Source organism: Acromyrmex echinatior, unplaced genomic scaffold (assembly GCF_024713525.1).
Source record: "Acromyrmex echinatior isolate Ae372 unplaced genomic scaffold, ASM2471352v2 Scaffold34, whole genome shotgun sequence".
Taxonomy (NCBI): Eukaryota; Metazoa; Arthropoda; class Insecta; order Hymenoptera; family Formicidae; genus Acromyrmex; species Acromyrmex echinatior.
In genome coordinates, this window is record NW_028259067.1 from 104,894 (window position 1) to 130,577 (window position 25,684).

At 35.4% G+C, this 25,684-nt stretch overlaps 1 protein-coding gene across 1 annotated transcript; it reads left to right on the forward strand.

The window, feature by feature from the left end:
- Positions 1-22,104: 22,104 nt before the first annotated feature.
- Positions 22,105-24,830, forward strand: LOC147906438 (uncharacterized). The gene is made up of 4 exons (XM_087416553.1): positions 22,105-22,860; positions 23,327-23,743; positions 24,207-24,362; positions 24,471-24,830. Exons 1-4 carry the CDS (start codon positions 22,105-22,107, stop codon positions 24,828-24,830), a joined length of 1,689 nt encoding a protein of 562 aa, XP_087272679.1.
- Positions 24,831-25,684: the final 854 nt, after the last annotated feature.

Below are 25,684 nucleotides of genomic sequence, written 5' to 3' on the forward strand. Positions count from 1 at the left end.
TATATTGAATCTTGACGAACCAGAAGAACACTGAAGACATTTGCGGTCTCTTTGGGGTTTGGCTTCATGTCGCTCGTGTCTTTATCCATATTGTCGCACTATCTCACAAAAACTGATACTTCTAGCTAACAGAAAAAACAAAAACGATCAACATTCTTATTTTCTTTCCTCTTTCTCTTTTTCTTTACTGTTTGTTCTCCTTCTCTTGTCTGCAATTTCTCGAGACAAACTTTCCAATAGTAAATCCTTTGAAATCATGAGTATTGCTGCTTTTATATTGACCTTAAATACTTAATGACCTTAATTACTGGTGATATACGAGAAACATTAACTGTGCTGTACGTTGTTCGTATAAATACAACTACCAGGTGTAGAAGTATGAAACCGGAATTTTCCTATATATGGCACTAGCTATCAGTTTAAGGACCACAAGACCGCATCTGCAGCGCCATCATCTCTCTCTAACAGCTGACGAAAATTTCCAACATACAACAACCCAAGTTCCATACACCGGTATATTTTTTTCTAACCTTAAACATGTCGAGTTTTGTGCCTATGAACTACGATTTGCGGCATTGGTTTTCTGTTATCATTTGAAGAAAACTGCTGCAGAATCGCATCGAATGCTTGTCGAAGCTTACGGTGAACATGCTCTTGGTAAAACACAGTGTTTCGAGTGTTCACAAAATTCAAAAGTGGTGATTTTGACGTGAGAAACGAAGAGCCTGGGAAACCACCGAAAAAGTTCACAGACAACGAATTGCAAGCCTTATTGGATGAAGATGATATTCAAACTCAACAAGAACTCGCGGATCAATTGAATGTAACGCAGAAAGCCATCTCCATTCGTTTGAAAGCTATGGGCAAGATTCAGAAAGTGGGAAAATGGGTTCCGCATGAACTGAATGAAAGACAGCAAGAAAATCGATAAACCACTTGTAAAATGCTGCTCGACAGATACAAAAGAAAGTCATTTCTCCATCGAATCGTCACAGATGATGAAAAATGGATATATTTTGAGAATCCTAAGCGTCGTAAATCATGGGTGAATCCAGGCGAACCATCGACATCCACTGCAAGACCAAATCGCTTTTGAAGAAGACAATGCTCTGTGTTTGGTGGGATCAGAAGGGTGTAATCTATTATGAGCTGCTAAAATCTGGTGAACCGTTAACACTAATCGCTACCGACAGCAAATGATCGATTTAAATAGAGCATTACGTGAAAAACGACCGGAATATGGAAAAAGGCAACACAAAGTCATTTTGCTTCATGATAATGCTCCATCACACACAGCAAAACGGGTCAGGGAAACGATCGAGGCGTTCAGTTGGGAGATATTAGCGCATGCGGCTTATTCTCTAGACTTGGCTCCGTCCGATTATCATCTATTCGCATCACTGGGACATGCTCTCGCTGAACAACACTTCAATTCGTATGAAAATGTACGAAAATGGCTCGATAACTGGTTCGCTTCAAAAGAAGAACTGTTTTTTTGGCGTGGCATTCATACATTGCCGGAGAGGTGGGAAAAATGTATAAATAGTAATGGAGATTATTTTGAATAAAAAATTTTTTATCATTTTCAAACAACAAACGTGTAATTTTTACAAAAAAATTCCGGTTTCATACTTCTACACCTGGTACGTAATGCGTTTGTTGTTTTTCTTCTCAAGCACGTGTTACATTTCATGCTATTTTTCCACATAGTTTATTTCTTTTTTCTCTTTTTTCCTATTTGTATAGTAAAATTTTACTTGTTCTTAAACTTAGCCATTTAATAGCTACAGGGTGGGCCATCTATTGGTACGTTTTTGAATTTCGTCGTATGGCAACACCGAACGAGCTACAGACCCGAAATTTTGACAGTTTATTAGTCATACCGTCCGCGGCACGAAACAACATGTTTTCTCTTGAAGAGCGTTTTGAAATTTTAAAAACTTATTTTCAAAGTCAGTGCTGTGTCGCCGAAACTGTACGAATTTTGAAAAGAAATATGGGTCGTGATAGAGCACCCACCGAAGGAGCTATACGCAAATTGGTGAGGAAAGTTCGTGAGAAAGGGATGTTAGTGGATGACATTATATTACGACTGTTTTGAGTGAAATTGGCGCCGAGGTAGTCCAAAATGTCATTAATAATTGGGGTGACCGAATGGCATACTGTAAGGCCAGTAGAGGGAGCCACATGAACGAAATCGTTTTTCATTCTTGACGCGGATACTTTTAGCTTCACAACAAAAAAAAAATTAATAAAAAATATCAATGTATGCTCATTTGATCGCATTTTTAAAAACGTACCAATAGATGGCCCACCCTGTATAATTAGATAGATAACGTTTTATTAGTAACATTATTATTTTAAACAATATTTAAAAATACAAACTTGACGACACATAACAGATAAATAAATTAACTGTATAATAGTTATTAACATTTTATATTATAGTCAACTAAAAATTTTTTGGCGAGACAGATTAATTCTTTGACGATAATTTAATTTAATTTAATTTAAAAAGATATAATTTTATTAAACTATAAAAGTAATAAGGCTCAATAAATTAAAACAAACAGAAAGACAAAAGCCTAAAATCATAAAATAACAAAATTATATTGAATAGTTAAAAAAGAAAATAAAACATGTCATGAATTTAAAATATGAAATTTAATTTGATCGTTAACAAGTAAACAACACAAACGTTTCGGTTTCTGTTAGATCATTTTCAATGTGACGCAAAAATAACAATGGAAATATTACATGGGTAAGATATATAAAAATTAATTAAAATTCGCTCTCAATCGCAGTATCAAATATAAATCTCGCTCCAAAATAAAATGAAAGTTATACGAAAGTTGTAATCGGCAACAATGTATTCCTCCGGATTGTGTATGTAGAATAAGGACTAACATGTTTCTGTTAGAAAGTACAAAATGTAATTATAAATTACCACAGGAATAAAAAATAAAAATAATAAGAGAAGTACAAATCGAGTAATAAAAAACGATCGCAAATAAAAAAAAAGAAAGGTACAAAACGAGTCGCAAGTAATAAAAATAAAAATAAAAAAGCAAAAAAAAACAATATAATATTATAAGACATGTACATTAGAGTCATTAATGCCGATAGAAAAAGTGTGAAGTACTGTCATACATTATATACATATTAAATTTAGTCACAGATAAATTGAGAATAAATACCTTTTTTCTGTGTCAAAATGATATATTATCTATTAGACAATGCGATGAGAATTGAATGTGATCATCTCTCTAAGATGCTAAGAGATAAAGTAAAGTACACATATAAAGACGAGAAGGTTGAAATGATAAATTAAAAAGGAAGGGGAACATAAGAAGGAGAAAATAAATTAGAAGGAAGAGAAAGTGGGGAGAGAAGAAATGAATAGGATGCAGTTAAGAAGGAGAAAGAGATTGAATGATCTGTGAATAAGTTTCAGGTAAAGATTCGGTATCATTTTGTTTATTGAGATCTTGTTTCTGTCTTTTAATGTGAATCATTTCAGATATCAATCTCTTAATATACGAAGATTCGCAGTCTAAAATTTTCACCTCGTTCCATTTAAAATTATGATCAAAATTAATTCGATGATCAATTATGACAGTAGGAGAACCAGTATTCTTCCTAATATCAGAGATATTCGTGTAATCTCATACTCAATTTTCTTTCTGACCAACATAACTCGCCTCACAGTCGTCACAGGAGATCTTATAAACTACATTCTGATTGGATAGGAAATCAAGCTTATCTTTTCCTCTTTTTATAAAACTTTTTAATGTATTAGGAATAGAAAAGGCTAGTTTACAATTGAACGTACCCCTTGCTTTTTAATTTATCATTTTAACCTTCTCGTCTTTATATGTGTACTTTACTTTATCTCTTAGCATCTTAGAGAGATGATCATATTCAATTCTCATCGCATTATCTAATAGATAACATATCATTTTGACACAAAAAAGAGGTATTTATTCTCAATTTATCTATGACTAAATTTAATATATATATATACTACTGTGGGCAAAAAGTATCGATAATTTCAAATTTAAATTTCCCGGGGTTTCCGATAGGGACAACCGAATTTATTTTGAAGTTGGCAATTCTGTCAGTGACAGCTGCGCCAAGGTACACGTCAAAATAGTCATTAGTGTTTGAGATAAGCGTCTGTTTGTAAGCACGTAAAAAGTGATTTGTCGTTTTTTGAAATGTCTGAAATTATGGAACAACGAAGTGCGATAAAATTTTGTGTCCGGAATGGAATTTCTGCAGCCGAAACGTTGAGAATGTGTCAGAAGGCGTACGGTGATGGCGCTTTGTCACAAGCAAGAGTTTTTGCATGGCACAGAATGTTTAAAGAGGGCCGAGAGAGCGTTCAAGACGAGCCACGTGCCGGACGGCCATCCACATCAACTGATGTGATTCACGTCCAAAAAATCCGAGATTTGGTGCTCGAAAATCGTCGATTGACTGTCCGAGACCTTACTGATCTTGTTGGCATATCGGAAGGATCAGTCAAAACCATTTTGAGCGACCATTTGGGCCTCCGAAAAGTGAAAGCGCGATTGGTGCCAAAATGGCGCACACATCACTCGTACATAGTTCGTGACCATTTCGCCAAAAACTCAACTCATATCATTCCACAACCACCGTATTCGCCTGACTTAGCACCATCTGACTTCTGGCTGTTCTCAAAACTCAAAAGGCCACTCCGTGGACACCGTTTCGAGACAATTGAAGAGATAAAAGAAAAAACGACGAGTGAGCTGCGGGCCATACCTACAGACGATTATGCGGCATGTTTCGAAAATTGGAAAAAGCGTTGGCACAGTTGCATTGCAACCGGGGGGGACTACTTTGAGGGGGATGATACGAATGTGGATGAATAAATAAAGAATTTTTGAAAAACAAACAAATTATCGATACTTTTTGCCCACAGTAGTATGATCTATGACGGTACTTCACACTTTCTCTATCTACATTAATGACTCTAATGTACATGTCTTACAATATTATATTGTTTTTTTTTGCCTTTTTATTTTTATTTTTATTACTTGCAACTCATTTTGTACCTTTATTTGAGATCGTTAATTCGTAAAAAAAGTTATAATTCTTTCGTTTAACTAACATTAATTGTTGTTGGACGTGTGCAACGAGTGTGTGAAATGAGTCTGTAAATTCATCTCTAGCACGATCTTAATTCTCGCTAAAGCTACCAATTTGTCGTTTTTTTTCAAATTAATTTGTTATACACACACACAGGCAACGGACCATCGAAGGTTCGAGAACAATTCAACGCGCGCGCGAGCGCAGCGCTCCGACGACACGTCACGCGCGACCATCAATCCCATGCGCGGATTTTCTGTCGCACATTACTGTTACGTCGAAAGTCGTTAGAAAAGAATCCGAGGCGCCAATCAATCTTATACAACGAATGCCACGCAAAAATTACAATTGTGGCAAAATTCTATTGGATTTTATCAAGAGGAGACCCCAGGCCACGAAGGCAATATATGCGCCGATCGTCGCCGATCTCTCTCTCTTAGTGTTCAGAGTCTCGCTGTTATATCGTGTAGAAAACCGTCGTGAAAAACCGCCAAGTAAAACCGCCAAGTAAACACGCTAAGGAAGATGCCTTCGAGAACCGCCGAGAAAATCTCCTTACTACTGAGTAAGATAATTCGGAAAAAGTGATTGTATCGAATATTTTGCGATAATTTTTAATATTTATGTGTACTTAATTTGTGGTTGTAAAAATTGAAGTAAATCTTTAGTCAAACTACAAAGAAACGGACTTTTCACTTTCGTGCGTTATATCAGCCATGTCCTCTCACTTTAATCTTTACGCGCGGTGCAGTCCTGCACAACCTTTCTTTTTTTTATTTGCGACTCGATTTGTATTCTCTTATTATTTTTATTTTTTATTCCTGTGGTAATTTATAATTACATTTTGTACTTTTTAACAGAAACATGTTCGTCCTTATTCTACATACACAATCCGGAGGAATACATTGTTGTCGATTACAACTTTCGTATAACTTTCATTTTATTTTGAAGCGAGATTTATATTTGATACTGTGATCGAGAGCGAATTTTAATTAATTTTTATATATCTTATACATGTAATATTTCCATTGTTATTTTTGCGTCACATTGAAAATGATCCAACAGGGATCGAAATGTTTGTGTTGTTTACTTGTTAACGGCTAAATTAAATTTTATATTTTAAATTCATGACATGTTTTATTTTATTTTTTAACTGTTCAATATAATTTTGTTTTATGCTCGTAGCCCTTTGTCTTTCTGTTTGTTATAATTTTATTAGATTTCATTGTAAACATTAATTTCATTTGTTGTATATCATAATATTTATTAAACATGTATATCTAGTGAATGTTTACATAAATGTTTATTGCACATATACATAGAAATTTCATATTGCGTAGTTCGAGTAACTTTATCTACTACTTGAATTGTCATAGCATTATCCCTTTAGCGGATAAAGTTATAGGATCACTTAAATGATGTAAATATTGAAATAACACGCGAATATCTATAGTAGATATTTTTGACGTTTATCTACTTTGTGAGATTTGCATGGATAACATTCAATAAATATCTATGCCGATTAAATATTCGACAGATTTTTATCCGCAGATTGATGCTCAGCAGTCAATGAAATAATTCGTAGAGCATCTGAAGGTAAATTTAAGGAAGCCTTAAATATAAGGTCTGACTATGAATACGGGCAATAGATACTCTATACATACTATATATCTAGATATGTCTATCCATGGACATCATATATCATATATATCCCTGAGTATCGTAAAATAGGGTAATTTCGGCCCAAATTTGGGTTAATTTTGACTCAAAGAATCTCTTAAAGAACTAATTACCTTGAAAAATTGGATCTCGTATGAAATAAATTAGGTTTTTTTATAATGTAGCTTATAATGTGACAAATAAAAGAGATCCGGTTCAAGTCTTGGCCGAGGTAATTTTTGCAATAAATTTATTAGCAGTTTCAACATATTAACATCTTTATAATATGATGCTTGATGGTAACATCAAATTATTAAAATTGTTTGTCAATTTAATTCGCGATTATTAGAGTGATTTTAATTGCATTTATAGTCCGGAAAAACAATTTAGCGCGTAGTTCGAAAAGACTACAACATGGTATATATGCAAGTACATATACAGGGTGTCCGAAAAGTATGGAAACGGTCTAATATCTCGAGAAATACTCATCGAATCAAAAAAGTAAAAATATACGTATTCAATGGTTACAAAAGAGCTATCTTGTGACACCTAACACAACCCCCCACCCCCACCCGCTGGGGATGATAGAAGGGGTAACTTAAAAATTTTAAATGGGAACCCCTATTTTTTATTGCAGATTTATTCTTCAGAAAAAGTTACGTAAAGTTTACCTATCATTATAATTATTTTTGTGGACAGATGGCGCTGTAATCAGCAAAAGGTTGTGCCTATTAACTTCTCCACTCAACTGAAACGTAGCTTCATCAGAGAAGCATATCCAGAAAGGAAATAACTCATTTTCGTCACAACGTCTCATCATTTTCTCACAAAATTCTAATCTCCGATCGAAGTCATCTTCCGAAAGTTCTTATACATATTTTATCTTATATGGATGGAACTTATTTGCTTTTAATATTTGATGGACAGACGATTTGCCGATACCAATTTGTTGCGCAATCTTTTTCACTGAAGTATGGACGTCCTCAACGACACTTGCACATACCTCTAAACTGTTGTCTTCGTTCGTGGCCGTTTTTGGTCTTCCCGATTTTGGTCGATCATTAACAGAGCCAGTATCTTGAAACCGAAAAACAGTCTTACAAACAGTTGATTTGCAAATGGGTAGACGATCAGGATGGGTATTATTAAATTGGCGGACGACTTGTTCGTATGTTCTTTTTTTATCGCCGCATCTTCGCAGAATAAGGATTTCGATCCTTTCTTTTTGTGTCAAAAACTTTGTATGCACAATTACAACGGGGGAGCGAATACAGAATTTTAAAAATTGGAAGAAATGTTAAGCAAATAGTGAAAAACATAAAAATTATTACAAAATTAGAAGAAATATAAATACAAAGTATGTGTTAAATGTAAAAAAGATTATTGTCATAAGATAAACGCAGTATGATAGCATTCTGCTTGATCTTCCGCTTATACATATGTATGTATAGTATATAATGTTCGTTACATACACTTCAATAGGTAAAATTCAATAGGTAACTTTTTCTGAAGAAGAGAAATCTACAATAAAAATTGGAGGTTCTCATTTAAAATTTTTAAGTTACCCCCTCTATCATCCCCAGCGGGTGGGGGTGGGGGGTTATGTTAGGTGTCACAAGATAGCTCTTTTGGAACCATTGAATACGTGTATTTTTACTTTTTTGATTCGTTGAGTTTTTCGCGAGATTTTTAAAATTTTTTAGAGTAATTTTTTAATTTCGCTGATTACAGCGCCATCTGTCCACAAAAATAATTATAATGATAGGTAAACTTTACGTAACTTTTTCTGAAGAACATAAATCTACAATAAAAAATGGGGGTTCCCATTTAAAATTTTTAAGTTACTTCCTCTATCGCCCCCAGCGGGTGGGGGTGGGGGGTTGTGTTAGGTGTCACAAGATAGCTCTTTTGGAACCATTGAATACGTGTATTTTTACTTTTTTGATTCGATGAGTATTTCTCGAGATATTAGACCGTTTCCATACTTTTCGGACACCCTGTATAGTGTATATTAGTAATTCAAGATTTAATTATTTAAAGCAGTGAAGATCCAGCTTTGACCGTAATAGGCATTTTAAATTTTTAATATTGATTGTGTTTCTCACATATGCGGTCTAAAATAAAGATTCTTAATACAAATAAAAGATTCAATATTGGATAATTGTTGAGTGGATTATGTTGTATTAAAAGTATAAATCTTGTGCTCACAGAATATATTGATTCTTTGGTCTAAGCATCTTTTTGTTCATTATATTATAAGCTACATTATATGTAACTAACTTATTTTACTGGAACCTAGTTTTCCATATATTAGGTGTACCAATAAGTTTTAAAGCATTTTTTGTGTAACGTATAATTTAAACTTAGAATTCAAATATTTTCGCGCTCTTTTGATATGTTGTGGCGCTTAATGTGTACTATTAAAAAACATAATTGACTTCACAAAATTGGAAACTTAATCTCAAAATTAAATGGTTTTAAAATGGCGAACGACAAGCAATTTATTCGACACTGCATTCGATACTAATTTCATCAAGGAAAAAGCGCTGCTAAAGCATGTGAATCAATTTGTTCTGTTCTTGGAGTCAATGTTGTATCTAAAAGTACGTGTGAGTTTTGGTTTAGGCGATATAAAGAGGATGATTTTGATGTTAGCGATAGAGAACGTAGTGGTGCTCCTCAGAAGGTTACAAATAATGAATTGCAAGCATTACTCGATCAAAACTTATATCAAACACAAAACGAACTTGCACAGCAACTTGGAGTAACTCAACAAGATATTTCAATTCGTTTACGGCAGATGGGAAAGATTCTGAAGGAAGGAAAGTGGGTACCGCATGCATTAAATGAAAAAAACAAAAATGATCGTATTGAGAAGTGTTTGAATCTGTACAATAAACAACATAGAAAATCTTTCTTGTGGAAAATCGTGACTGGTGATAAAAAGTGGACTTTTTACGATAATCCTAAAAAGAGAAAACATTATGTGGATCCAGGATAACCCACTACATCAACGCCAAAACGTAACATTCACAGCAGCAAAGTTATGCTATGCATCTGGTGAGACATGAAGGTGTGCTATATTATGAACTGCTCCATCCGAATGAAACGGTTAACAGTGATCGCAGTCAACAATTGATCCATTTAAATCAAGAAATCGAACGAAATCGTCCATTTATTGGCAAGTGAAATTGCTTCATGACAACGCTAGGCCTCATGTTGGTAAACTTGTAAAGGAAACGTTGCTAGCTCTTGGGAAGTTCTGCCGCACCCGGCGTATAGCCCAGACATAGCCCCTTCTGATTATCATTTATTCCGGTCAATGCAAAACGCCTTGTCCGGTGTACACTTTCGAGCATTTGAAGAAGTGCGAAAATGGGTGGATAATTTTATCGCATCGAAAGACGAAACCTTCTTCGCTTCTGGAATTCGCAAGCTGCCCGAAAGATGGCTAAAGGTCATAGATAATGATGGAGATTATTTTAATAATTAAGTGTATTTTCATTTCTAAATAAATAAATATTAAATTTCATTAAAAACGCTTTAAAACTTACGCTATTCTTTTGATCCAGACAGCACATATGTCAAAATTGAGACATAAGACTTTTTAAAAATATCTTAACCTTCAACTGCAATTACAAAAACTCCATCTAAGTTCTAAAATGTCTTGTTTGAAGCAAATAGAATTTAAGAACTTCTCCCTCAGGCTGATTGATAGAGGAAGAGGTTTTTTTACCTATGATTTAAATCTCGTGTACCAATCGTACAAATCATATATTTTTTATGTTCTTCTTTGAATTCAAATGATCCGTTGATACAATCAAGGTTTAAAAACACTTTAAGACGTCTTATGTCCTAATTTGAATCTTAAAAAAAGGATAATTTTGGATCTCAAAGTCTATTTATCCTGACTGGGCTAAAGTTATTTCATTTTACGATATATTCTTAAAAGGAAACGACTACGAGAAGAATCCTTTGTTACATTTGGAATTGTTACATTGACCGAGAGATCTCATAAAGGGATGAAATTCGACATTTGGATGCATTTGAGATCGATTAGGAAAGTGATGTCTGGCTACAGTTTCTTGGAATTCCCGTTTATTAACACTCGAATGAGTAACACCGAGATCAATGTTGGCCGTGACTGAAGCAGCGAGGAAGGAAGAAAGGAAGGAAAGGTTTGGAGCGCGGTATAATAAATGCCCCGCTTATCTACTTATTACTCTAACGAGCGGACGCTTTTGCATCGCGGCTTCGCGGCACGCGTGCCTTCGGTCACGAAGCACTCGATGATTTACCGACCCATCATATGCACTCTCGCGACTCCTCAAGAGGCTCAAGAGTACGTTTAGTCTATGCGTCTCTAATTGTTTTATTGATTTGCTTCGTTAAATTAAATCGCTTGTTCCTCGATCCTTAGACATGATTTAATGATTTAATCTCCTCGCTATAAGATGCGAAGAAAATGTCCTATACTTCTGCAATGTCAAGAGATCCTTTCTTGATTGTTCTTTGTTGGCCAATCAAGTCTAACTCTGAGAGAAAGCACTGCCTTGCATAATACATAACGCAATCATGAAAGAATCAATCAATCCTTTATTTTCATCCCCACTTTTAGTGCGTTAAGTGTTATGCAAAATTCTGTGCTACAGTCTTTATTGCAAAATTCGTTACTGCGACTAACATTCTTTTTATATTGAAGAAGACCTAAACCGAAGGTCAAAATGTATGCGCTATAATTTGATTTATTTGTTTGATTAATTGTCTCGATCAAATATTGATTCTTATCAACTCTGTCTTTGACTCTAAAAGGAATTTTATTTCTTTCTTGGTCAAAAAATTAATGTTTTTTTCAAAGATTCGTAGCTCAAAAAATTTTTAATTTCTGAGATTTGAAGATCTCTTCTACAGCTCTTCTACGTGATTTAAAAGTGCATGATTTGAATTAACTTGCAATTAGAAACTAATTAGATTCTGCTTAAAATTGACTCATTAGTTTTTAAAACTACAAACTAATGGATCAATTCTAAGCAAAATCGTAAGATTCGTAATTTATTCTCGTAAAACTTGTAAGAACATCACTGATATGTAACTCTTTGCTTTGAAATATCTACGATTTCTCATAAATGTTCATTTTAAGGAAAGGCTTAAAAATCTTCTACTTCTTAGAAAACAATGAAGGACATAAATCAGTTCAACAATTTTTACCTTCCCATTTGCAGGGAAAATTGCATTAATTTTTCCCAAATAAGCAAGAAGCTACAAGTATATCTGTAAAGATATTGCATAAAATTATAATATAAGCACTTTAAGTTTCGAGTACTTCTCGCGACCAAAGCAAGGAAGATTATTTTTCACAATATTTTTGAAATATTTTTACAACACATTGCTGAAGTAATTAAAAAAAAATCTATGAAATGTCTCTGCAACATTATATTGCAATATCACTGCAAGCTTCCATGTTGTAATGATCAGTATTTTTTGTAGTAGATCAGATTAAATTATTTCTTTTAGAAAATATTTTGAAGATGCGTTTTTGACTGAAAGATTCTTACGAAACATTCTTTATCCCAGGAGGAGAATTATATAACATGCGTGCTCGACGACGAAGCGACACTGCCGACACCGGAACCTGCAGCCGCTACGACGCCAGAGGAGATCCCCGCTGAGATCCAAGTGAACGGCAAAACGGAAATAAGAAAGAGCCCGCAACCGCCACCGCTGCTGCCGTCTCCGCCGACATTGCCACCGTCGCTCACCAGCAAGGTAAAACAAGAGCGCGAGGATTCGCCGTCACCCGACGAAAGTCTGGACAGCAGCAAGAGTGGATCGCGCTACTGCCGCTCCTGTAACATCAGCTTCAATCATCTATCTGAGCACCTTCATTGCTCACAAGAAGTTCTACTGCTCGAGTCACGCCGATGAGGCGAGCAACAATAATATAATAATAATAATAATAACAACGCCAGCGGTCACCCGACGACGCCGCCGACCGGCAAGATCGAAGCGTCGGTGCTCTAAATCTCCGAAGTTCCACAAACGTGACATGTCTTCCCCGTTCGTCTCTCTTCCCGGAGGATCTCCTATTGCTTTTTAAGATGCTTTGACATAATATTTCGAAATTCTATAATAATTTCTGAGATTTTCTATTCTTGCTTTAAGAATTAATTTTTGATTAAAAAAGGAGAAACATTGTATTCTAAATAATTGTCGCGAATTTTTCGAATAAATTTTATTACTTATGTAAAGCGGTCATATTTTTGTAATCACTATGATCTAATTAATTTAATCCTGGGAAATATTTACGAAATTTTACGAAATTGATTTAATGAAATTAAACCTACTACGTTATATCTACTTCTGTATATCGTATTTTGTAACAGAGATTCTAGGAAGAGAAAGAAAGATGAAACATATCGAAAACGCGACGATTAAAAACAGGGACTGTTTATTGTTGCTAGTTTATAAAGGGTGTCTCAAAATGATCTGACATTTTAAATTGCGCGCCATTTTTTTTGCAGCGAACGTAACGTATTAACCTTTAACAACTGGCATCAGGAAGTATTGAGGTTTAGTCATGGAGAATTACACGATCGAGCAACGCATAGAAATTGTGAAAATCCACTACAGTTATTGCAGACGAAGTTTCATGGTCGTGTTATTTCGCGCCGCGGCGATGTGAATTGGCTACCAAGATCGTGCGATTTGACGCCATTGGACTTCTTTCTTTGGGGTTTTCTGAAAGGAAAAGTGTATGCCAATGATCCACAGACCATTCCGGAGTTGAAGGAAGAAATTAGACCATTAATGAAATTAGTCCGCAATTATGCCAAAATGTCATTGAAAATTTTGTCAAAAGAATGAACGTTTGCAAACAGAATCGAGGCGGCCATTTATCGGATATTGTGTTCCACATATAACCTCCATGTTTGTACTTTATATTAAACTAAAACATGTGTACTTTTCAAATAAATAATATGTTTTATTAATACATTAAAATGTCAGGTCATTTTGAGACACCCTTTACATAATATAATGAGCGACTTATAAGTCGAAGGTATCTATGTGTAAATATATATATACACTCATATATACATATATATTTGTTACAATTACGTTATATCATTTCGAATTGCACTATAAAAAATTACCAAATATTTCAAAGTGTTTTTCGAAATACATATTAGGTGTTGGAATTAATTCGTAGCGTTTTTTAATGAAAGAATGTTATTTATTTCACATGAGCATTAAAAAATACATTAATGAAAGTACTTCCCATCACTTGTAAAACGCTACGAATTAATTCCAACACCTAATATAATTGTAATATCTATATATATTAGGTGTTGGAATTAATTCGTAGCGTTTTACAAGTGATGGGAAGTACTTTCATTAATGTATTTTTTAATGCTCATGTGAAATAAATAACATTCTTTCATTAAAAACGCTACGAATTAATTCCAACACCTAATATATATATATATATATATATATATATATATATAAAACATTGTATAATTAGATATCATCTTGCACCTGCAAAAATGGACGAGCTTGAAGGGAAGAGTTGTAAACATAATCATAACTGGCGTAACACAATTAGATGTGTTAATAAATATAATCTACGGTATATCTCTGTCTAATAATGAAATAAAATTTAACGAAACTGATTTGAAGAAGTTTCAATTTCGGTCTTTTCTGATAAATTAATTATTGTTTATCTATTTCTTAATTACCTATCATATAATTTAATCTGTAAAATAATATATTGACATATTTATTTTCTGTTACGTCATTTTCTATTATTCGTTTCTTACTATTATCATTTATTGTTTATTAATATATCAATTAAGAATTCAAGAAAATTAAGAATTAATCGATTGTTAATCGATAAATAAAAGCCTTTGACATAAATTAAGTTATATCTCAAAATATATTAGGTGTTGGAATTAATTCGTAGCGTTTTTTAATGAAAGAATGTTATTTATTTCACATGAGCATTAAAAAATACATTAATGAAAGTACTTCCCATCACTTGTAAAACGCTACGAATTAATTCCAACACCTAATATATCCAGTGTTTTATATATACATGGCTCTGTTTGTAAGCAATTTTTTGAGCAATCGTCGCGTCATTTCGATGTTCTCGGGAGACAATTTTTGAGAGTGTCTAAAAGAATCGGCGAGACGCCGCATCGTCCTGTACATATAAAAATTGGTGAAAAGCAAAATGGAGAATGAAAAAAAAACGACTGGGCTCGACGCCAACATGATCGATCGATCCGGGCGTTGTTATGCAATCTCATGACTCTCCAATAATTTCATAGCATTAATAATCGACATTATCTTACGAACGAAATACGATGAGTGTAAAATGTTGTACAGTAGGCGAGTAGAATATTACGGAACAGTAATAAGCGATCCTAATGAATGATATCAATCTCAGCTTGTACCAATCTGCTGTTGATACCAATCTGCTAAGTTACGTTGCGCAATGTATGACATTTAATATATATATATTATATATAAATAAAAAAATGGTTACGCATATTCGCGAAAATCGCGCTCACATTTATGATAATAACGTGAATACGTCGATAAATATTCATTGGGAGAATTTAAAGTGCATGTAATAGAATACATCATAAAATATGAATTTACAGCGAAATCTATTCTTGATGAATTATCTTTTAAAAATTCGTTGCTGGCTATTATTTATCTGTCATGGTCTTTGAAGAAAGAAAAAGAGATAGTTGAAAGAGAAAAAGAAAAATTTAATATATTAAATTTAATTTTAGAATTCGAAATAATTAGAATATTTAATAATTACGTTCTATACAAAATATAACAAATTTTTTCAAAATATTTTATAGGTTATCAAAGTTTTTATAATATAGTTTGATATGTATATAACATAAATCTAAAAAAATCTTTATAGATCAAATTACAAAATTTTATTAATTTTTTAAGTTACTAGGAATCAATCGGAAGGATCTATTTATTTGTCATGAAAAATATGTATATATATATTATATATATATAATTTTGTAAAGTTAATATTCCTATTTAAATAATAATAAAAGAAACATTGATTCCTCAAGTTTATCGATAAAGAGAGTCACTTAAAATTTTGAGATATTAGAAATATTTTTTAAAAACCTGAGATGTCTTGTATATATATTGCAGCAAATGCAATTTGGCGACAAAAAGGCTAACGATCTTCAAACGACTTCTTTGCTTAGCGTTATTTCGATTTTTATCGGTGCACTTGGATCTGTGCACCTCAAAATCAAAAGCGTCATACGTGCTCGCGAAGCGGAATAAGCCATCCTTTCGTCGCAGGGCGCGTGTAAATGTAATATAAATTAGAATTAAGGCCAGTGTTACGTGTATATTCAATGTACTACCCATATCATACGACGAGCTCGTTAATTAATTAAAAAGGAAAAAAATATAATAAAAAAATACCAACAGTTCTCCGCGCGGCGAATTCCACGGTGCAAAAGAGAGAGAGAGAAAGAGAAAGACAGAGTGTGTGAAAGAGAGAGATTTCGAGAAGCGAAATCGTGAAGAGGATTTCTCGCAAAAGACAAATAATCTCGTCACATCGACTGAATTTATTCTCTTCTCCCCCCTTCCTCTCTCAATCATTATAGACTGAGATAATTTGCTTCGAGCCGGTTTCATTTTCTCAAATAACGTACATATGTATATACGAATGCATAAATTTTAAATGGCCGCGTTTCGCGTTCATCCATCAAAATAGATGAGAGTTTGCGATACTTTATAAATCTAGTGATATTAAAATTTCCAGCACACTACCGCCAGTACATTTATTTTTGGTTTGGGAACTACTTGACTACATACATTTTTTGATCTGTTGATAAAATCGTATCGTCGAAACTGGATATGATTCGTGTCTGTAATACATCCACAGAATAGAAGCGTACCGACTATTCTTCATACGGAGAAAAGAGAAGATTCTCTCATAGAGAATAAATGTTTCTCATTAACTATACCCGCAGAATGTCTTGTTGATTAAATATGTCTTTCTGTTAATTATTGCATTTTATTTACATGACTTTTAGCGACACGTGTCAACTTGAGTTGAAATTGATAATTTTAATAAAATGTTTTATATATTGAAATTATGTGCACAATATAATGCTCTTTGTAAAGAGAAGATAAATAAAGAGACCGGAGCTCGTTGGTATAAGAGACAAATTGGCATTCCGTTCTATTTATATATTTATAATAAAAGAAACAATGGAAAAGTTACTGTAAAATATTTTTTTTACAACATAGATACTTCTTCCTAAGTTTCATTTAAATCAAATAAGCATTACAATAGATAAAGAAAAAATTCTGATTCAAGAGCAGGCAAGAAAATTTTTAAGCATTTTATAATTTCGTATTAATGTTCTTTAGCTTAAGAAAGCAAATCTAATAAGCGATGTATTATTAGTTAAAAGAAAAGTTTGTTAGTAAACAATACGTTATTTTGAATAACAATGGTAATTTGTTATAATAAGACGATCATGTATACAGGGGTACGTTGGCTCATATCATAAGAAAAGATTAGGATAACTCGCTGTATCGCACATGTAAACATTCAGTTATAATTTAACTCTGACAAATATTTAATATTTCTATTATATATCAAAAGAAGACAAAATTGAAATAATTTACACTTATTTTTCTGTAACAACATTTTGCTATTTGATCATTACAAAATAACTTCTAAAGATACAATTTTTATTAAGAAGTACGTCTACTATCTCATTTTTATTTCTATTACTTTTCTACTACATTCTATTACATTTTTGTTAATTTAATATAGGATTTATCATAGAGACAATTCATATTATGATATGTACCAATTTATTCCACATATCGGGGCAATTACAATGCAGCATGTCCACATTTCATTTATTGCAAAGAAACTGTGCAGTGTATAGAATCATTAATGATGATGATAAAAATATAGAAAAAGGTTCTCTCTATATAAAATATATAATATAAAATATATCATATTGATATATTTTAATCATAATAATTCATTGTTAAAAAATCATTTAATCATAATAATTTATTGTTAATAATTCATTGTTAAAAAATTTAATGCCGAAATTGTGAAAATTGTGCCAACCAGGTCTTCTCTACAATTATTCTTATAACAAATATAATTTATTAGTGTGTAGTTAAATTTAATTTTATTATTATTTTTCATTTTTATTCTTAATTAATACATAAATTCAGAAAAGGATAATGAAAGTCAAACGCAGATGTAAGAGCGAATATTTAGGAGATGCAAATAATAATCAGATATTATGAAATATTTGACAAAATAAATAAAAATGGTTATTAATATCTGATTATCATCTGCATCTTCTAAATCTTCGCTTTTTACTGACATTGGAATCATTCTCAGCGAATACAGCAACAAAAAATCTTCCATTGAGAGCAAGTCACTTGCAAATTGCAGAGATGAAGCAATCAATACATTAAATAAATTTAAATCTATCATTATAACATCACTTAGTCAAAACTTGAAACCAAATAATAAATCCAGTTATGATCACTTGGTACATCTTGCAACATATTATATTAGGTGTTGGAATTAATTCGTAGCGTTTTTAATGAAAGAATGTTATTTATTTCACATGAGCATTAAAAAATACATTAATGAAAGTACTTCCCATCACTTGTAAAACGCTACGAATTAATTCCAACACCTAATAAATGATTACTTGTGAAAGAATTTACCTAGTGAAGAAAATCCGAACTATGGATTGAAATTTTTGTGAATGATATAAATTAGTATCACATCATGATTAAAGTATACACACCAACTTTCTGTGTTAACTTATATTAGCATGTTTTAACATTAATTTCATCGCTTTCTTATCTTTACTAAATTTCTTATTATAGTAATAGAATGCAGGCTAGTAACAGAATTGTGTGTGTGTGTGTGTGTGTGTGTGTGTCTTAATGACGACAAAAACTTTAATATTATATGATAAATGAAGAGCAGAACTCCAAAATGCATTTTGTCAAAATTTTATTTTTTTAGTTAAATATGATATAGTGTTTAATGTTGAAAGACTCATAATAGCTAATCTAAAATGTTCAAAAAGCATTTTTTCATCGTTAATTTATATGCTGAAAAAATATAGACATTTCAAAGTGCAAATTATGATTTTTAATTTATAGAGACATGAACAAAATGCATTTGTTTAAACATTTTTAGCAATTATTTAGCAATTTTATTCAATATTTTATATCTTACTGATTGGCATATTGTTATTTTTCATAAAGTGTGTATTTTTCTTGTGTGTGCAGTTTCTTTCTTTCTCATTTTTTGAAAATTACAAAGGACAAAACGCAATATGAAAGTCTGGTCCTCAAATATAGATATAATGATTATCTGTTCAAATCGAAATTGTTAAATAGATGCAAATTTTGTACAAATAATTTGCTTACCTTTTATGATTACTTATAAAAATATATGTATACAATACTTGTATATATTTTTATAAAAGTAATCATACTCTTTTCTATAGTAAAATACATGTATATATGAGATCGTATTTAATAAATTTTGATTTTTGTCGACTTAGATAATTTTTTCAAAATGCTTTATATTGTTTTAACAATGTTATCGCAAATACAAGAATTTAACCTCTTAGGCACCTCATGCGCCACTATAGTGGCTTTTGTGAATGTCATCTTTCTGAACGACGCACCACTATAGTGACTTTCGCGGATGTCATCTTTCTGAACGACGCGTGTGGGGAATTCTTAATACCTCACTAGCGCAGCGAGTGTAGAAAGCTTAAGGATTATGTAGGTAGCGAGTTGCCTAGCAGCGTAAAAATAATAAAAAAAGAAAAATTATATTAGGTGTTGGAATTATTAGCTGTTGGAATTAATTCGTAGCGTTTTTTTAATGAAAGAATGTTATTTATTTCACATGAGCATTAAAAAATACATTAATGAAAGTACTTCCCATCACTTTCTACTACTTTTGACCATCTTTCGGGCAGTGAATGAATACCGCGTCGGAAGAACTGTTCATCTTTAGATGAAATCCAGGAATCGAACCATTTTGTACAATCTTCGTAAGATGTGAACTTCTGCTCGCACAAGCTATGAGCTAATGATCGAAACAAGTGGTAGTCGCTAGGTGCAATATCAGGAGAATACGGCGGGTGCGGTAGCACTTCCCATTTAAGTGTTTCCAGGTATGTTTTTACCGGTTTTGCAACGTGTGGGCGAGCATTGTCGTGCAGCAAGATGACTTTATCGTGTCTTTCGAAGTATTCCGACCGTTTTTGCTTCAATGCACGGCTCAAGCGCATCAGTTGCCGTCGGTAGAGATCTCCAGTAACGGTTTCATGCGGTTTTAGCAGTTCGTAGTATATGACACCCTTCTGATCCCACCAAATACAGAGCAGGAGCTTTGAGCCATGGATATTGGGCTTTGCCACTGATGTTGATGGTTCGCCGGGCTTAACCCATGACTTTCTGCGCTTTGGATTGTCATAATGGATCCACTTTTCGTCACCGGTAACAATCCGATGCAAAAAACCTTTTCTTTTCTGCCGTTGAAGCAGCAGTTCGCACGTGAGAAAACGTCTCTCAATATCCCTTGGTTTCAATTCATATGGGACCCAATGTCCTTCCTTCTGGATCATGCCCAAACTTTTAAGACGTTTTCCTATTGTTGAGAAGTCAACTTCCAATGACGTAGATAATTCTTTAAGTGTTTGACATGAGTTTTCATTGAGCAGTGCCTGCAAATCGTTATCTTCAAATTTTTTCGGCTGACCAGGTCGCTCCTTGTCATCCAAGTCGAAATCACCAGCTTTAAAACGTGCAAACCACTTCCTACACGTTTGCTCAGCCAGAGCATGTTCACTATACACATCCACTAAAATACGATGAGCTTCAGCTGCACTTTTGTTCATATTAAAGTAATGAAGCAAAACTCCCCGCAAAAACACTTTATCTGGCACAAATTTTGACATATTCAATGAATTATACAGTATTGTTATTTATGATTTCAAGAAAGGTTATGTACGGCAAATGACGTCCTATGATAGATGTTTACAATGTATACAGAACTATAGGTAACAACGAAATAGTGTACTGCTTGTGCCATCTCTTGTAAAACGCTACGAATTAATTCCAACACCTAATAATTCGTAGCGTTTTACAAGTGATGGGAAGTACTTTCATTAATGTATTTTTTAATGCTCATGTGAAATAAATAACATTCTTTCATTAAAAAACGCTACGAATTAATTCCAACACCTAATAATAACAGATCAATAAAGGCGTTCATCCTATACGGTCATATTTAATTGTGCTCGTGAAATAAATATTATTATTACCAGTTATAAATAAAGTCTCGATCATTATTTTCTATATCACATCATACGACAAGCGTGGGCTTGTCAAGAGAATCTGACTTATCCATTGAATCACATATTCCCACATTGGTGACCCCGACATGATATAATACGAAAGGCCGACGTGATATAATACGAAAGGTCGTCGTGATTCGAAAGGCCGACGAGATCTAAAGGCCGATGTGATCGAGAGGAAGAAGCGATTAACCGGTAACTGTCGTTCGAGCAACATTGAGACGAACTTGGTTTCGAACCGAGCAGAAATGCACATTGCCGACGTCGTAGCCGATAAGGAAGCTCGTCGTCCACGTCGTAGCCGACATGGAGGTCCATCGCCGACGTCGTAAGCAGCAGCAGGCTCATCGCCGACATCGTAAGCAGCAGCAGGTTTATCGCCGATATTGTGACCTGTCGCAAGGCCCCATCGCTGAGGCCGGGGCCGGTGGAAAATTCTCGTCGTCGAAAGCACCGCAGAGACATATCCAACGATAGGCGCACAGCGTTCCACCGACGTGGGAACCGCACGAGCCAGCCCAGGAATCGGCGTTTAGAACGCCATCGCCGTCGCCGCCATTGTGACCTGTGAAGGACGACCTCGCCGCCATTGTGACCTGTGAAGGACGACTTCGCCGCATTGTAGTCGGGCAAGTTGTGTATGCAGTGCATTAGTTTTTAAGCGCGCGTAATCTGGTAAAACAGGAAAGTAGATCCTCCGCGCTTTTCTTCATGAGGTCAATTATACGAACGTCAATTAACAATTTCTCCATTATTGACAAATTAGCATTGAGCGATCGAAATTTTTATAGCGCGCGCGTAAGCGGTTAATATTTAAGGACGTTAGGAAGTACTGATTGTTCGCGAGCTTAGTCACGTATAGTTATGGCCTCCTACCAACGAGGAATTGCAGGAGTAAGTGATGCAACTGCAAACGATGCTTCGGCAGATGCAGGGCAATGTGGTCGGCAATGTCGCACGCGTGGATTCATATAGGGTTCCGAAAATTCCGCCGTTCTTAATTAAAGATCCGGTGATATGGTTTATTCAAGTCGAGGCCACTTTCGAGACCGCTCGAATCATAGAGCAAAAGACTAAGGCGCATCACGTGATTATGTCTCTGGACGCAGAAGTCATCGCGTGCTGCAGAGATCTCATCGCGGAGCCCGATGTGAACGAACCATACACCAAATTAAAACAGCGTATTATTGAAAATTTTTCAGCGTCAGCAAAAAGCCAACTGCGACAATTAATAAAAGGCCAGGTGCTTACGTCAGGTAAACCGTCGCAGATTCTCAGTCGACTTCGTAACTTGAACTCTGACAAACGATGTGACGACGCCGTAATAAAAACTGTGTTCTTTGAACATTTATCACCGCACATTAGAAGCATTCTTGCGATTACCGAAAGCACGGATCTGGATAAATTAGCCAAAATGGCGGATAAAATAATTGAAACCGTGGGTGCGCAGTATGCCGCCGCATCGTCATCAGAGTCTAAACCGTCCGACTTAGAAGCTAGGATCGACGGTCTGATATCGCTACCCTCGCGGCTGAGGTCAAACGATACAGCAGATCTCAGACGAGAGACAAGGCAAATAAAAATCGTAAGCGTTCCAAAAGCAGAAACTCTCGTGTCTGCTGGCCGCATCGTACTTTTGGGAAACAAGCGCGAGTCTGTAAGGGAATCGAAAAATTCCCGTGCCCTTGGCCAAAGCCCAAGATTTTAACGGACGAAAAGACGAGGGAATAGAATCGTCTGCCACCGAGGAGACAGGTATGGCGGGCGTCGATTCTTCTGTCCGTCTCCACATCTGCGATCGAGTCACCGGAGATTTATTCCTTGTAGATACGGGGGCGGAAATTTCGCTGCTTCCCAGCACTTAAGCGAAGAACAAAACTCCAATTTCAAACTTTACGCGGCAAACAATACGCGTATAGATACATATGAGGAGTCGTTTCAGAACGCTACATTTAGGGGTACGCTCGATCACATGGAATTTCTGCGTAGCATCAGTTCCGTACCCGATTATTGGGGCCGATCTGATTGCACATTAAGATCTCCTTCCGGACCTTAAAGGTCGCAGACTCATCGATTCACAAAATAATGTGTAAGTGTCGGGCATTGTCAAATCGGTACCATAGCTTGCTATTAACACGGTCAAACCCAGTACGAAATTCGCGAGTATCTTATTTGAATTTCCGGAGGTCACCGGCTTAGAACAGGTAATTCCGAATTGCAGTAGCGATGTTCGTCATCATATCATTACCACGGGCCCGCCGATAGCTGAGCGCCCCAGGCGGTTAAGTCCGGAAAAATTAAAAGCGGCAAAAGCTGAATTTCAACGGCTAGTCAAAGCCGGTATTTGCCGTCCGTCCAGTAGTCCATGGGCAAGTCCCATTCACATGGTACCGAAAAAAGATGGATCATGGAGAATCTGCGGCGATTACCGTCGTCTTAACGCAATTACCGTGCCGGATAAATTTCCCGTACCGCATTTGCACGATTGCTCCTCCAATCTGCGTGGGAAAGTCATTTTCTCTAAGCTAGATCTGTATCAGGTATACAATTAAATTCCAGTGGCGCCGGAAGATATTCCGAAAACGGCTGTCATTACGCCCTTCGGGCTGTTCGAATATAAATTCATGACATTCGGTCTTAGAAACGTGAGTCAAACATTTCAGCGTCAAATCTTCCGCGCTCTAGGCGACCTGGAATTTGTGTTTTCATCGACGACATACTCATAGCGTCGACGTCTCTTGAAGAGCACGAAGCTCACTTACGCACAGTGTTACAGCGATTAAAAAAAATTTTATTTATGACTCAATGTAAATAAATGCGAGTTCGGCAAGCAGGAATTAGAATTCCTCGGCTTTACGATTAACAGCGAAGGGTATAAACCAACACTCGATAAGATTCAGGCTATTCGCGAGTTTCCAAGGCCTAACACTATAGTCGAATTGTCGTTTTCTTGGGCTTGTCAACTTTTATCGTAAATTACTATATAATGCAGCTATCGTTCAGGTACCATTAAATGAGTACTTTCACGATTCACGCAAAAACGACAAACGGCCAATCATATGGACGCCGGTGACTGAAGAAGCGTTCAATGAGTGCAAGGAGAGTCTGGCCAACGCGACTATACTCTCTCACCCCTCCGATGCAGCCGAGACGCACCTCGTTTGTGACGCGTCAGATTTTGCCATCGGGGCTGCCCTCGAACAACATTTAGACGACTCGTGGAAACCGCTCGCATTCTTTTCGCGCAAATTAAATTCGGCACAATAGAACTACAGCGTGTACGATTGGGAGCTTACGACGATCGCCGAGGCAATCAAATATTTTCGTTATTTCCTCGAAGAGCGAAATTTCAAGATTGTGACCGATCACAAGCCTCTCATCTACGCGTTTATGCAACGTTCCGAAAAAGCATCACCTCGGCAACAGAGACAACTTTCGTTCATCTCGCAGTTCACTACGCGTATCGAATACCTATCGGGTAAAGATAATATTGTGGCGGATTCCCTTTTCCGCATCGAAGCCATTCGTTTACCTGTCGAGATCGATTTAATGAGCTTGCACAGAAACAAGAACAAGACGAGGAGCTACGGTCTATTCGTGAATCTCCTGATTTTCCGCTTTCTATGAAGCGAATTCAATGGGGGCCGACGCACACTACACTTTACTGCGAGGCAGTAAATGACCGGCGAGGCAATCCGTCCCTATATACCGGCATCTTTACGAGATCGCGTTTTTCATTTGTTTCATGACGCGACTCATCCGGGCCCTAAACTGATCGGGTAATCCGTCAACGGTGTGTGTGGCCTAACATGCATCGTGATATTACAAAATGGTGTAAGAATTGTCTTGACTGTCAGCAGTTAAAAATAACCCGACACGTTCAATTACATCCTGAAAAATTTGTCGCACCCGACGGGCGTTTCGAGCACGTTCATATAGATCTAATAGGTCCCTTGCCTGAGTCGGACGGGTACATATATTATGTGACGATGATTGATAGATTTTCGCGTTGGCCAGTAGCAATACCTGTGAACGACATTGAAGCCATTACAGTGGCACACGTGTTTTACGACAACTGGGTAAATTTTGGAGCACCCAAAACGATAACTACTGATCAAGGTAGCCAGTTTGAAGCGCAACTTTTTACGGCACTTCTTCAGCTGATCGGCTGTCAACGAATTCGTACCACGGCGTATCATCCCGCTTCGAACGGTATGATCGAGCGGTGGCATAGAAGCTTAAAAGCTGCTATTATGTGTCATGCTAATGAAGATTGGTCACGAGTACTTTCGACCGTATTATTAGATCTGCGTACTCATGTCCGCCTTGACACCGGCGCATCGCCTGCGAAATTTATCTATGGAACGACACTGCGCGTCTCCGGAGAATTTATACTGCCGGACGACTTCACTCCTAGTCCGCAAATTTTCATAGAGGAATTCCGCGAGCATATGCGCAAAGTTAAGTCAATCTCAATAGAG

Excerpts from the sequence above, each read along its gene's own strand:
- LOC147906438 (XM_087416553.1), top strand. The coding sequence starts at position 22,105 with ATGCAACTGCAAACGATGCTTCGGCAGATGCAGGGCAATGTGGTCGGC. Across the intron at positions 22,861-23,326 it reads TGGGAAACAAGCGCGAGTCT|CTTGCTATTAACACGGTCAA; the intron begins GTAAGGGAATCG and ends TCGGTACCATAG. Across the intron at positions 24,363-24,470 it reads ATGCAGCCGAGACGCACCTC|AACTACAGCGTGTACGATTG; the intron begins GTTTGTGACGCG and ends TCGGCACAATAG.